This window comes from Pristiophorus japonicus, chromosome 2 (genome assembly GCF_044704955.1).
Source record: "Pristiophorus japonicus isolate sPriJap1 chromosome 2, sPriJap1.hap1, whole genome shotgun sequence".
Lineage (NCBI taxonomy): Eukaryota > Metazoa > Chordata > Chondrichthyes > Pristiophoridae > Pristiophorus > Pristiophorus japonicus.
In genome coordinates, this window is record NC_091978.1 from 204,211,565 (window position 1) to 204,226,001 (window position 14,437).

Here is a 14,437-nt window from a genome sequence, read left to right on the forward strand (position 1 = left end):
TATCGGGCAAACTTCTACTGGTTGCATACGCATCTAGAAGTCTGTCTAAGGCTGAAAGAGCCTACAGTATGGTCGAGAAAGAGGTGTTAGCATGTGTATATGGGGTTAAAAAAATGCACCAATACCTATTTGGCCTTCGGTTTGAGCTTGAAACCGACCACAAACCGCTCATTTCGCTGATTTCAGAAAGCAAAGGTATAAACACCAATGCTTCGTCACACATCCAAAGATGGGCACTAACATTGTCCGCCTATGATTATGTTATCCGCCACAGACCAGGCACGGAGAACTGTGCTGATGCCCTCAGTCGGCTACCATTGCCCACTACCAGGGTGGAAATGGCGCAGCCCGCATAATTGCTTCTGGTCATGGATGCTTTTGAGAACAAGGGATCACCCGTCACTGCTCGCCAGATCAGGACCTGGGCCAGCGAGGATCCTGTGCTATCACTTGTAAAAAGTTGCGCATTCAATGGGAGCTGGTCGGCTGTTCCCGGGGAAATGCAAGATGAAATTAAGCCGTTTCACCGACACAAAAATGAAATGTCCATCCCTTCGGATTGTCTCTTATGGGGTAATCGTGTGGTTTTGCCAATAAAAGGCAGGGAAACGTTTATTTGTGACCTGCACAATACGCACCCAGGCATAGTCATGATGAAGGCTATAGCCAGGTCGCATGTTTGGTGGCCCAGCATTGATTTGGACTTAGAGTCATGCCTACACCAGTGCAACACGTGCTCACAACTGAGCAATGCACCAAGGGAGGCTCCATTGAGTCTGTGGCCATGGCCCTCCAAACCGTGGTCCAGGATCCACGTAGATTTTGCTGGCCCCTTTCTCGGAAAGATGTTGTTAGTTGTAGTGGACACTTACTCTAAATGGATTGAACGCATAATCATGTCACCCAACACATCCACCGCCACCGTTGAAAGCCTCCGGGCTATGTTCGCCACCCATGGCTTGCCCAACGTCCTTGTCAGTGATAATGGACCGTATTTCACCAGCTCGGAATTCAACGAGTTTATGACCCGCAATGGCATGAAGCATGTCAGGTCTGTGCCATTTAAGCCCACATCGAACGGTCAAGCAGAACGAGAAGTCCAAACTATCAAGCAGAGCTTGAAATGCGTGACAGAAGGCTCCTTGCAGACCCGCTTATCTCAGGTTCTGCTCAGCTACCGGACGCGACCCCACTCGCTCACTGGGGTTCCCCCTGCAGAATTGTTAATGAAGAGAGCACTAAAACCAGGCTCTCGTTAGTCCACCCGATCTAAATGATCATGTGGAAACCCGGCGTCACCGGCAAAACATGTACCACGATCGCACGGCTTTATCGCGTGATATTGATGACCCTTTATTTGTCCTGAATTACGGTGATGGTCCTAAATAGGTTGCTGGCACTGTCTTGGCCAAAGCTGTAGACTGCAGGAAGATATCAATCAACTGGTCAGGTGGGCAGTGACAAATGGAATTTAATCCAGAAAAGTGTGAGGTAATGCATTTGGGGAGGGCTAACAAGGAAAGGGAATACACATTAAATAGTAGGACCCTGAGAAGTGTAGAGGAACAAAGCGACCTGGGAGTGCATGTCCACAGATCCCTGAAGGTAGCAGGCCAGGTAGATAAGATAGTTAAGAAGGCATATGGAATACTTGCATTTATTAGCCAAGGCACAGAATACAAGAGCAGGGGAGTTATGCTAGAACTGTATAAAACACAAGTTAGCCACAGCTGGAGTACTGTGTGCAGTTCTGGTCACTGCATTATAGGAAGGATGTGGTTGCACATGCGAGGGTACAGAGGAGATTTACGAGGATGTTGTCTGGAATAGAGAATCTTAGTTATGAGGACCAATTGGAAAGGCTGGATTTGTGTTCCTTAGAACAGAGGGCGCGGACGGGAAACCTTATTGAGGTGTAAAAGATTATGAGGGGCCAAGATATAGTGGATCAAAAGGGCCTATTTCTCTTAGCAGAGGGGTCAACAATCAGGGGACATAAATTTAAAGTAATTGATAGAAGGTTTAGAGGGGATTTGAGGGGAAATTTCTTCATGCAGCAGGTTGTGGGGGTCTGGAACTCACTGCCTGAAAGGGTGTTAGAGGCAGAAACCCTCACCACATTTAAAAAGTACTCGGAAGTGCACTTGAAGTGCCATAACCTGCAGGGTTACGGACCTCGAGCTGGAAAGTGGGATTAGACTGGATAGCCCCTTGTTGGCCGGCACGGACAGGATGGGCCGAAATGGCCTCCTTTGGTGCTGTAAATTTCTATAATTCTATGATTCAACCATCTAGTTACCATACTCTGGAATTCCCATCCTAAAGTCTTCTGCCTCTCCACTTCCTTCTCTTCTTTTATGACCCTCCTTAAACCCCATCTCTTTGACCAAGCTTTTGATCACCACTCCTGATATCTCCTTTGCATCTACGTCCATTTTTTCCTCTGATTACACCTCTGTGAAGTGTTTTGGGCTGTTTATCTGCGCGAGAGGCACGATACAAATGCAGGTTGTTATTGCTGTTGTATCTGCCAATGGTGTTCTCTCGCAGGTCGGGGGGTGCAGCGCTGTTTCCCGGGCCGCTCCAGCTCGAGGTGCGTGGAGAGACCTATAAAGGCCCAGCGGCTGCAAGAGGCAGCAGCAAATCGGAGGAGGGAGCTCGAGGTGCGTGGAGAGGCCTATAAAGGCCCAGCGGGCTGCGAGAGGCGGTGGCAGATCGGAGGCGGGAGCTCAAGGTGCGTGGTGAGGCCTATAAAGGCCCAGCGGCTGCGAGAGGCAGCGGCAGATCGGAGGCGGGAGCTCGAGGTGCGTGGTGAGGCCTATAAAGGCCCAGCGGGCTGCGAGAGGCGGCGGCAGATCGGAGGCGGGAGCTCGAGATGCGTGGTGAGGCCTATAAAGGCCCAGCGGCTGCGAGAGGCAGCGGCAGATCGGAGGCGGGAGCTCGAGATGCGTGGTGAGGCCGATAAAGGCCCAGCTTGTGCAGCTCCAGCCGGGAGAAAAAGCAAAAAAGAAGTAGAAAGAAATCAAAAGGTGAGGTCACAGCCAAAGGGGTAAGTGATTGGCTGGTGATTGGTGAGTAGCTTTTCTTTTTCTTTTTTATCAGTAAGTAACCTGTTAACATTGTTGTTGCCAATTTAAGTGTATCTAAGGGTTAAGTCATGGCAGGAGAGCTCGGTCATGTGATATGCTCCTCCTGTACCATGTGGGAACTCAGGGACACTTCCGGTGTCCTTGACGACTACGTGTGCGGGAAGTGTATCCGCCTCCAGCTCCTGACGCTCCGCGTTGCGGAATTGGAGCTGAGGGTGGATTTACACTGGAGCATCCACGATGCTGAGAATGACGCGAGTAGCACGTGTAGCGAGTTGGTCTTACCGCAGGTGAAGGGTCCACAGCCAGCTAGGGAATGGAAGACCAGCAGGAAGAGCAGTGCAAGGAAGGTAGTGCGGGGGTCCCCTGTGGTCATCCCCCTGCAAAACAGATACACTGCTTTGAGTACTGTTGAGGGGGATGACTCATCAGGGGAGGGCAGCAGCAGCCAAGTTCATGGCACCATGGCTGGCTCTGTTGCACAGGAGGGCAGGAAAAAGAGTGGGAGAGCTATTGTGATAGGGGATTCAATTGTAAGGGGAATAGATAGGCGTTTCTGCGGCCGCAACCGAGACTCCAGGATGGTATGTTGCCTCCCTGGTGCAAGGGTCAAGGATGTCTCGGAGTGGGTGCAGGATATTCTGAAAAGGGAGGGAGAACAGCCAGTTGTTGTGGTGCACATTGGTACCAACGACATAGGTAAAAAGAGGGATGACGTCCGACGAGACGAATTTAAGGAGCTAGGAGCTAAATTAAAAAGTAGGACCTCAAAAGTAGTAATCTCAGGATTGCTACCAGTGCCACGTGCTAGTCAGAACCGCAGGATAGCGCAGATGAATACGTGGCTTGAGCAGTGGTGCAGCAGGGAGGGATTCAAATTCCTGGGGCATTGGAACCGGTTCTGGGGGAGGTGGGGCCAGTACAAACCGGACGGTCTGCGCCTGGGCAGGACCGGAACCAATGTCCTAGGGGCAGTGTTTGCTAGTGCTGTTGGGGAGGAGTTAAACTAATATGTCAGGGGGATGGGAACCAATGCAGGGAGACAGTGGGAAACAAAATGGAGACAGAAGCAAAAGACAGAAAGGAGATGAGTAAAAGTGGAGGGCAGAGAAACCGAAGGCAAAAAACAAAAAGGGCCAATGTACAGCAAAATTCTAAAGGGTCAAAGTGTAATAAAAAGGCAAGCCTGAAAGCTCGGTGCCTCAATGCGAGGAGTATTCGGAACCCAGGAGAGGGCTCTGAGCTAGTTAGAGTGGGTGAGAGTGCAGATGAACAGGACCCCAAGAAAGAATGCAAAAGGCAGGAGGCAACAGAGCAGAGTAGCACTGGAGTAAGTGTAAACCACAAGGTGATAGGAAGGGACAATATGTATGAATATAAAGGGGCTGCAGGAGGGGTCAAAACTAAAAATCATGGTTTAAAAGCTAGTATTAAAATACTTTACCGAAACGCACGCAGCATTCGAAATAAAGTAAATGAGTTGACGGCACAAATCATTACAAATGGGTATGATTTGGTGGCCATTACAGAAACGTGGTTGCAGGGTGGCCAAGACTGGGAATTAACCATACAGGGGTATCTGACAATTCGGAAGGATAGACAAGAAGGGAAAGGAGGTGGGGTAGCTCTGTTAATAAAGGATGATATCAGGGCAGTTGTGAGAGATGATATTGGCTCTAATGAACAAAATGTTGAATCATTGTTGGTGGAGATTAGAGATAGTAAGGGGAAAAAGTCACTGGTGGGCGTAGTTTATAGGCCCCCAAATAATAACTTCACGGTGGGGCGGACAATAATCAAGGGAATAATAGTGGCATGTGAAAAAGGAATGGCAGTAATCATGGGGGATTTTAACCTACATATCGATTGGTCAAATCAAATCGCACGGGGTAGCCTGGAGAAGGAATTCATAGAATGCATACGGGATTGTTTCTTCGAACAATATGTTACAGAACCTACAAGGGAGCAAGCTATCTTAGATCTGGTCCTGTGTAATGAGACAGGAATAATAAACGATCTCCGAGTAAAAGATCCTCTCGGAATGAGTGATCACAGTATGGTTGAATTTGTAATACAGATTGAGGGTGAGGAAGTAGTGTCTCAAACGAGCATACTATGCTTAAACAAAGGGGACTACAGTGGGATGAGGGCAGAGTTAGCTAAAGTAGACTGGGAACACAGACTAAACGGTAGCACAATTGAGGAACAGTGGAGGACTTTTAAGGAGCTCTTTCATAGTGCTCATCAAAAATATATTCCAGTGAAAAAGAAGGGCAATAAGAGAAGGAATAACCAGCCGTGGATAACCAAGGAAATAAAGAAGAGAATCAAAATAAAAACCAATGCGTATAAGGTGGCCAAGGTTAGTGGGAAACTAGAAGATTGGGAAAATTTTAAACGACAGCAAAGAATGATTAAAAAAGCAATAAAGAAAGGAAAGATAGATTACAAAAGTAAACTTGTGCAAAACATAAAAACAGATAGTAAAATATTTTACCGATATAGAAAACAGAAGAGAGTGACTAAAGTAAATGTTGGTCCTTTAGAAGATAAGAAGGAGGATTTCGTAATGGGAAATGTGAAAATGGCTGAGACCTGAAACAATTATTTTGCTTCGGTCTTCACAGTGGAAGACACAAAAACCATGCCAAAAATTGCTGGTCACGGGAATGTGGGAAGGGAGGACCTTGAGACAATCACTTTCACTAGGGTGGTAGTGCTGGACAGGCTAATGGGACTCAAGGTAGACAAGTCCCCAGGTCCTGATGAAATGCATCCCAGGGTATTAAAAGAGATGGCGGAAGTTATAGCAGATGCATTCGTTATAATCTACCAAAATTCTCTGGACTCTGGGGAGGTACCAGTGGATTGGAAAGCAGCTAATGTAACGCCTCTGTTTAAAAAAGGGGGCAGACAAAAGGCAGGTAACTATAGGCCGGCTAGTTTAACATCTGTAGTTGGGAAAATACTTGAAGCTATCATTAAGGAAGAAATAGCGGGACATCTAGATAGGAATAGTGCAATCAAGCAGACGCAACATGGATTCATGAAGGGGAAATCATGTTTAACTAATTTACTGGAATTCTTTGAGTATATAACGAGCATGGTGGATAGAGGTGTACCGATGGATGTGGTGTATTTAGATTTCCAAAAGGCATTCGATAAGGTGCCATACAAAAGGTTACTGCAGAAGATAAAGGTACGCAGAGTCAGAGGAAATGTATTAGCATGGATCGAGAATTGGCTGGCAAACAGAAAGCAGAGAGTCGGGATAAATGGGTCCTTTTCAGGTTGGAAATCGGTAGTTAGTGGTGTGCCACAGGGATCGGTGCTGGAACCACAACTGTTTACAATATACATAGATGACCTAGAAGAGGGGACAGAGTGTAGTGTAACAAAATTTGCAGATGACACAAAGATTAGTGGGAAAGCAGGTTGGGTAGAGGACACAGAGAGGCTGCAAAGAGATTTAGATAGGTTAAGCGAATGGGCAACGTTTTGGCAGATGGAACACAATGTCGGAAAATGTGAGGTCATCCACCTTGGAAAAAAAAACAGTAAAAGGGAATATTATTTGAATGGGGAGAAATTACAACATGCTGCATTGCAGAGGGACCTGGGGGTGCTTGTGCATGAATCCCAAAAAGTTCGTTTGCAGGTGCAGCAGGTAATAAGGAAGGCGAATGAAATGTTGGCCTTCATTGCGAGAGGGATGGAGTACAAAAGCAGGGAGGTCCTGTTGCAACTATACAGGGTATTGGTGAGGCCGCACCTGGAGTACTGCGTGCAGTTTTGGTCACCTTACTTAAGGAAGGATATACTAGTCTTGGAGCGGGTACAGAGACGATTCACTCGGCTGATTCCGGAGATGAGGGGGTTACCGTATGATGATAGATTGAGTAGACTGGGTCTTTACTCGTTGGGAGTTCAGAAGGATGAGGGGTGATCTTATAGAAACATTTAAAATAATGAAAGGAATAGACAAGATAGAGGCAGAGAGTTATTTCCACTGGTCGGGGAGACTAGAACTAGGGGACACAGTCTCAAAATACGGGGGAGCCAATTTAAAACCGAGTTGAGAAGGAATTTCTTCTCCTAGAGGGTTGTGAATCTGTGGAATTCTCTGCCCAAGGAAGCCGTTGAGGTGAGCTCATTGAATGTATTCAAATCACAGATAGATAGATTTTTAACCAATAAGGGAATTAAGGGTTACGGGGAGCGGGCGGGTAAGTGGAGCTGAGTCCACGGCCAGATCAGCCATGATCTTTTTGAATGGCGGAGCAGGCTCGAGGGGCTAGATGGTCTACTCCTGTTCCTAATTCTTATGTTCTTATGTTCTAATCGCCCCGACCTGCCGAAGGTGTTATAAGAGGCTATAAGAGCTGGAGCGGCCTTGGACAGCGCCGCACCTCCTGAACTGCAAGAGAACACCATCGGCAGGTCGGGCTGTAAATAGAGCTGGAGCTAGCCTCTGTAGGAAGCAGTGCGAACCGTTCCAGGAGGACGACGGATTCGAAGAGGGTGACTGGATTGACGTCACCAAAATCCAGGTCAGCGATTGGAGCGTGGGCGGCATCACCGGTGGGGTCGAGACCCAGATGCAGGAGGAGAGGTAGTGAGAAGCGGAAAAAGATCATGGCCCAGGAGAGGCGTGTTTGGGGCCCAGGGCAGGCAAGAGTTCGGGGCCCAGGAGAGGCGAGGTTGGAGTCGAGAAGCAGCGACGTTGGAGGCGAGATCGGAGTTGAGGAGTGGTGAGGTCAGAGTTGAGGAGAGGCGAGGTTGGAGTCGAGAAGCAGCGACGTTGGAGGCGAGATCGGAGTTGAGGAGTGGTGAGGTCAGAGTTGAGGAGCGGCGAGGTCGGTGTCGAGAAGCAGCGAGGTTGGAGTCGAGGAACGGCAAAGTTGGAGTTGAGGAGCCCAGCAGCGAAGCAGAGGCCCAGGAGTGACGCAGTGTATAACTACAGTGGGGTCAGGGCCCAAGGAAGGTGCATCACAGCCCAGCCCACACTGCAATCTATGAATTCCAAGGACAGTAGGCCTAGGTCCATGCAGCAGAGCTTGGTCTCCAGTCGTCTTGCTTAACCCTTGCCACTGGACCAAAACCTTGCTCTGACAAGCCCATGTTGTGGCTGGGGTGCAACGGCCACTCCACGTTAAAAGAATTCACGCACAGGTATCTTCCATCCTTTAAGATGTTGCTCAGGACCTGGAATGTCAGGTCCTTCATTGAAACAATTGTGACCTCATCCTTTTTTGGTATGGAATTAGGTCATCCTCGACATGAGGGACTGCCTAATACTGTACCATAAAAGTCCTCCTCTGGGACATCTCCAAGTCTCTGGCAACACAACGATATTCTGGGAGCAGATAACTCACTCGGTTTCACAGACGATGAATGGCCCAGAAATCCTGGTTTCTCCTTCCCTGGATGGGATTCTGGAAAAAAGCGCACCTACCTGAAGCTGCGGCGCCCACGCGAGAACCCGGTCCGGAGGCCTCTTCTGACTGCGCGTTGCAGCGTGTGCACGTCGGGACATGTGCAGGTCTGGAGCTAGAGTCACATGGCTCTGGACAGCCAATCAGGTAAAGCATATTCTCATTCATTGTAATAGGAGTTTCGTTACTCCTATTACTATGAATGAGAAACACCCCCAAACACCCAAACACTACATAAAACATTTAAAAAATACCTCACATAAATACTCTATAGAAATTAAAGTTGATAGAAATGTTTTTGAAAAAAAAAATGTGATGATTTTTTAAAAGTTTTAATTGTGGTTTAAATAAAATTACCTGAGTGGGCAGGGTTTTTAACATAAATATGTATTTTTTAATTTTATTTTAACATGTTTTTGGTATGTTTTTAAACTCTTATGCTGGTAAAAGGAGGCGAGGCACCTGCTTTCACCAGGCGCAGGAGTTTTAAGGACATTCGCTGGGCATGAGATGGGCAAATAGCCCAATCATTGCCATGGGAATGTTCTCGCTCCCGATATGCGGGTCATCTGTCAAGCCAGAAACTTGACAGATCGGAAAAGCCGGTTTTCAGCGCATGTGCGTTGCGCTCCGAAAACCGGCTTTTTTGATGCCTTCCCGGGTCCGTAGAAACTCCGTACGGACCCGGGGAGGCCGGGATTTCTGGGCCGATATCCAAAGAATTTTCCTGCTTTCAGAACAGAGCTGTATCTTTATTTTGCCAGCATTAAATGAATTAGTTTGTGATTAGAGTACTCAAGATATTTTCTTCTGGTATAAATGATTGTTACACCTTCTAAAGAGCCATCCGAAGTAGACTTCGCTTCCTCCACCAATGGTGCCATACACGAAGGAATTGCAACCGAGGAGATCAGGTGATGTTGTGATCAGTATTTCTTCGCTATTTTTAAGTGTTTGCACCATCCCCTTTCCAAGTAATGTGAACAAAATCTTTCCGCTGAAGCAATAATTTAGCAAATTCGACAATAAATGTTGGGGGAAAAATTGGGCTAGTTACCGTCACTAATTTGCAGCAGAATTCTGGAAACAAAATGACGGCCGTTACTCTAATGCCTGCCTCTGGCACGGGTCTTGGCGGCCGCCACTTGGTGAGGGCCATAGTGCTGCCAATAACAGTGTTGGCCCTGGACATGCAAATATGGAGTGCGTGATGTTAGTTAACGACATGCTCTGCAAACTTCGACCTTTGCGCTGAGTTTAGCACTGGGTCCTAAGCTCACTCTGAAAAGTGAGCCTGTGGCAGACTCACAGAGATGCTGTCAGCACTTCTTAAAGGGACACACGCATCTTTCAGGTAAGTCTGAAATTAAGCTTATGGACTAGATTTTTTTATATTTTAATGAAGTCGTGGCTTGGTGCAATACATGTTAAAACAATTTAAGATTGCGCAGGGAGTACTGCTGGGTGCTTGCAAGGCCTCAGATGGTAATGGAACGCCTCTGAGAAGATGCTGGAAATATTCAGCAGATCAGGCAACACCATGGAGCGAGAAACAGAGTTAACATCTCAGGTCGAGATGCTGCCTGACCTGCTGAGTATTTCCAGCATTTTCTGCTTTTATTTCAGATTTCCAGCATCTGCTCCCAGAGGAAAGAGCAAGTCAAAGAAGAGGAGTAAGCAGAAGGAAGGATGCAATGCAGACAGGCCCTTTCTGGTCGGGATATCCAAAATGGAATTAACCGCCTCCAATACCAGTGGCCACAATCCCAAATCTCCTTTCAACATTTGTCCCACACCTTACCTTCCCTCTGTTACTGAACATCACAGCATCCTCTTGACCACAATGTTGAAATAAAAGCCATCACAAATCAAACTTTCCAATCCAACTTTATACATCTATCTATCCAATATGACATCAAGAAATCAACTAATCATCCTAATGCAGTCGCTTAGTGAGTGTCTTGTGTGTGCCTTTGACTATTCTACTGATGACACACAGCAACTGCAGCATGGCTGGTGGAAGGCTGCTGACTTTCAATGGGGGACACTGCAGATGTCCTTGCTGGTTGACCTTGTGGAACTGGAGTGTTAAATCGAGTGATGGTGTTTCATCTTCTTTTTCTTCACTCTCCTCTCCCTCTTCTTGGTCAACCACTGGCTGGGCTGGGAGTTGTGGTGAGGAAAGCAAGAGGTGCATGTGAGAAGGAGGATAATGTATGAAGATACCACAATCTTGTATCCTTTCAGGCCCGTTGCTGACCAAGGGCTCAACCATGCCCCTGCCAAGAATCTCGAGCACTGTCCTCTCCAAGCGGTGAGGTGAAGCGAGGAATGGGAGGTGTGCCTCATGTTTGGTACAGATTGTAGGTAGGTGAGTGATGGGGTGGGGGATTGTGCAATGAGCAGTGTGCAAAGCTGGTGGTGCAGTTGGTAGCAGACAACTTTTGAAGATGCATTCACTGATCTTGACTACTGGTCTGAGGTCGTGAAGCTTCTTTGTGCACTGGAGCCAGGTGGTGGGTGCGACGCTTCTGGCATTGATAGCCTCGGTGATCTGGGTCCAACATCCTTCTTTCTGGAGGGCCTCCTGGCCCCTGTGGGTAGAGGACCTGTCTTTTAGTGTTGACCCCCTGCACAAAGTTGGAGTGCTGTGTGCGAGGCCCCTTCCATGGCTTGCTGAGCCATTTATGTTAGTGCTGAAGCACTTTTCCCATTTTTTTAGATACGGAAGGCAATTCAGTTTTTAAAAGTGAAGGCTGCCATTTGGGAATTCTTTTTAATGTAAATTCTTTTCAGAAGGCAGTTGAGCTCTAAGGGATAAAAACTGCCGATTTTTAAAATGATTATTTTTTTCATTTTAGAAGGCCCTTTAAGGGACCACACTTCTTTCTAAAATGACAGCCTTGCTTTAAGCGAAAGCTGCTCTTGCTACAATGACGCTCCGACCACTCTACATTGGGGCTTCTGCTGAGACTGCCGCCAGGAGAACTGGCCTTGCATAGATTTTAGTGCTCCGCTAAGGTTAATTAGCAAGCAGCACCAATTTACTGGCTGTTAACTGCGGCAAGGGGTGTCACCAATAGGTTTCCAGAACTCTCAAAGTTCTAGGCCATTCCAGTCAAGACTGGAATGAATAAAGTGCTACTACCTCCAATATATAGTGACCCTAGTTCAGAAGTGTCAATAAAACCAAAGAACAATAAAAAGGACTCTGAGATATGGCAACTGCATAGCTGACACAAGGAAGCATGGGCTTAAGGATTCAACTACTTGTGTTAAAAGGTTTCATGCAAAGCTCTTGGGAGGAGCAGTTTCAGCTATTGGAAGATTAGGAAGAGGACTATGTTGCTGTCTATCGGGGAGGTTCACCGGATTACTACAGCATGCAACACTCCACTAAATCCTAAGCCAAATCCACAGCTCGTCAGTTCTGCTGCAGGACAAACCTACCTGGAATGAAATACTGTTCTTTTGCTATAAACATAAAAAAAAGAGAGAGAAAAGACAGAAGAGATGTACCTGAATGTTAGCAGCTGAAGGAAAAAGAAACAGTTTATTTCATATTAAATCCACAGGTTGTAACTTGTCAACAATAAAAAAAACAAAGCAAATTGCACGACACTGACCGACTGCGGTTAGCATCGAGCCAGAAACAAAAGGGTAAAAAAGTATCTGAGGGCTTTAATAATTCAACAGCAAAACTGCTGAATTTTCAGAATCCATGTGAGAGTAGCTTCCAACCAAGATAGTATAATTAATATGTACATATATATAAATAAATAACAAAATTCAAATAATCCTATTACCTGAGCAGCGGAACTTCTTGCTCTTGATCTGCCCGATCCTCTTGTTTGCCAGGCGGCGAGGACTGGTGCAGCGGGCACCGCTTGTTTCAATGGGGTTTGCGTGGAGATAATCCGCGAGCCATTTCAGATGGCAATCACAAATAAATGGGTTCTGAGCCAAATGTCTTTTATGAAGATGAACAACACAAAAAACAGAAAAATCAAAAAAAGAGTCAAGAGAATATAAAACTGCAAAGAGCTCTTCAAAGGAAAAGGTACAGCAGACCTGACTAATGGTTCCAATTGTTAGTTGCAATTGTAATGCATTTACTGGGGCCCTGATACATTAAGAATCTACAATGTACGACTTAGCATCGATACAGTGAGTGTTTGTCCTGCATCACCTTCAAAACTGCTTATTACCTGAGTAGATGAGAAATGGCAGAACTGCAATGCTTCTTGCTGAATTATTTAAGGCAAACTGTAGCTGGGAAGGCCTTCATTACCAGAGATGTAAAACCAACATTATTCACGTATAACTGTGTTATTAAGAATGGAAGTAGACTTTGAAAATAAAAAATCATGAGCAACACCATGACATCGTGAAGCAAGTGGTTTCCTGGGAAAAGGGGAAGTTATAGTATCAAAGGGAAGAAAACACAAATGTTAGTTCTTTGGGCATCTTTGACTGGAAGAATAGATAGGCTTTTCTGCAGTTGCGACTGGGAGTCCTGAATGATGCGTTGCCTCCTTGGTGCCAGGATAAGGGACACAACAGAGTGGGTGGAAATGGTTGTAGAAAGTGAGGGTGATCAGTCAGAAGTTATAGTTCATAGAGGAACCAATGGCATGGAGAAACAGAGAATTGAGGTTTGAAAAGGGAAGTTGAGGAGTTAGATGATGCATTAAATTACAGAATGTTAAGAATCAAAATCTAAGGATTATTGCCTGTTCCAGGTCAGATTAGAACCATAAATACAAAACATAGAAACATAGAAAGTAGGTGCAGGAGTAGACCATTCGGCCATTCGAGCCTGCACCACCCTTCAATATGATCATGGCTGATCATGCAACTTCAATACCCCATTCCTGCTTTCTCTCCATACCACTTGATCCCTTTAGCCATAAGGGCCACATCTAACTCCCTTTTGAATATATCTAATGAACTGGCCTCAACAACTTTCTGTGGTAGCGAATTCCACAGGTTCATAATTCTCTGAGTAAAGAAGTTTCTTCTCATCTCGGTTCTAAATGGCTTACCCCTTATCCTTTGACTGTGAGCCCTGGTTTTGGACTTCCCCAATATTGGAAACATTCTTCCTGCATCTAACCTGTCCAATCCCATCAGAATTTTATATGTTTCTATGAAATCCCCTATCATTCTTCTAAATTCCAATGAATATAAGCTAGTCGATCCAGTCTTTCTTCATATGTCAGTCCTGCCATTCCGGGAATCAATCTGGTGAACCTTCGCTGCACTCCCTCAATAGCAAGAATGTCCTTCCTCAGATTAGGAGACCAAAACTGTACACAATATTCAAGGTGTGGCCTCACCAAGACCCTGTACAACTGCAGTAAGACCTCCCTGCTCCTATGCTGAAATCTTCTCGCTATGAAGGCCAACATGCCATTTGCCTTCTTCGCCGCCTGCTGTACCTGCATGCCAACTTTCAATGACTGATGTACCATGACACCCAGGTCTTGTTGCCCCTCCCCTTTTCCTAATCTGTCACCTTTCAGATAATATTCTGCCTTTATGTTTTTGCCACCAAAGTGGATAACCTCACATTTATCTACATTATACTGCATCTGCCATGCATTCGCCCACTACCTAACCTGTCCAAGTCACCCTGCAGCCTCTTAGCATCCTCCTCACAGCTCACGCTGTCATCTGCAAACTTGGAGATATTACATTCAATTCCTTCATCTAAATCATTAATGTATATTGTAAATAGCTGGGGTCCCAGCACTGAATCTTGCGGTACCCCACTAGTCAATGCCTGCCATTCTGAAAAGGATCCGTTTATTCCAACTCTTTGCTTCCTGTCTGCCAACCAGTTCTCTATCCACGTCAATACATTACCCCCAATACCATGTGCTTTCATTTTGCACACTAATCTCTTGTGTG

At 46.2% G+C, this 14,437-nt stretch overlaps 1 protein-coding gene across 3 annotated transcripts in view; it reads right to left on the minus strand.

Moving 5' to 3' along the window:
* The window catches only part of slit2 (slit homolog 2 (Drosophila)), an 850,855-nt gene that overhangs the window by 419,177 nt on the left and 417,241 nt on the right, over nucleotides 1–14,437 (minus strand). For 2 of the 3 annotated variants that reach the window (XM_070870755.1, XM_070870754.1), the window contains exons 14-15: nucleotides 12,331–12,494; nucleotides 11,975–11,998 (exon numbers count right to left, since the gene is read on the minus strand). In XM_070870755.1, the coding sequence (XP_070726856.1) occupies nucleotides 11,975–11,998; nucleotides 12,331–12,494 (188 nt within the window). The remainder of the gene's footprint in view (nucleotides 1–11,974; nucleotides 11,999–12,330; nucleotides 12,495–14,437) is intronic. The other variant, XM_070870756.1, reaches the window with a different exon arrangement.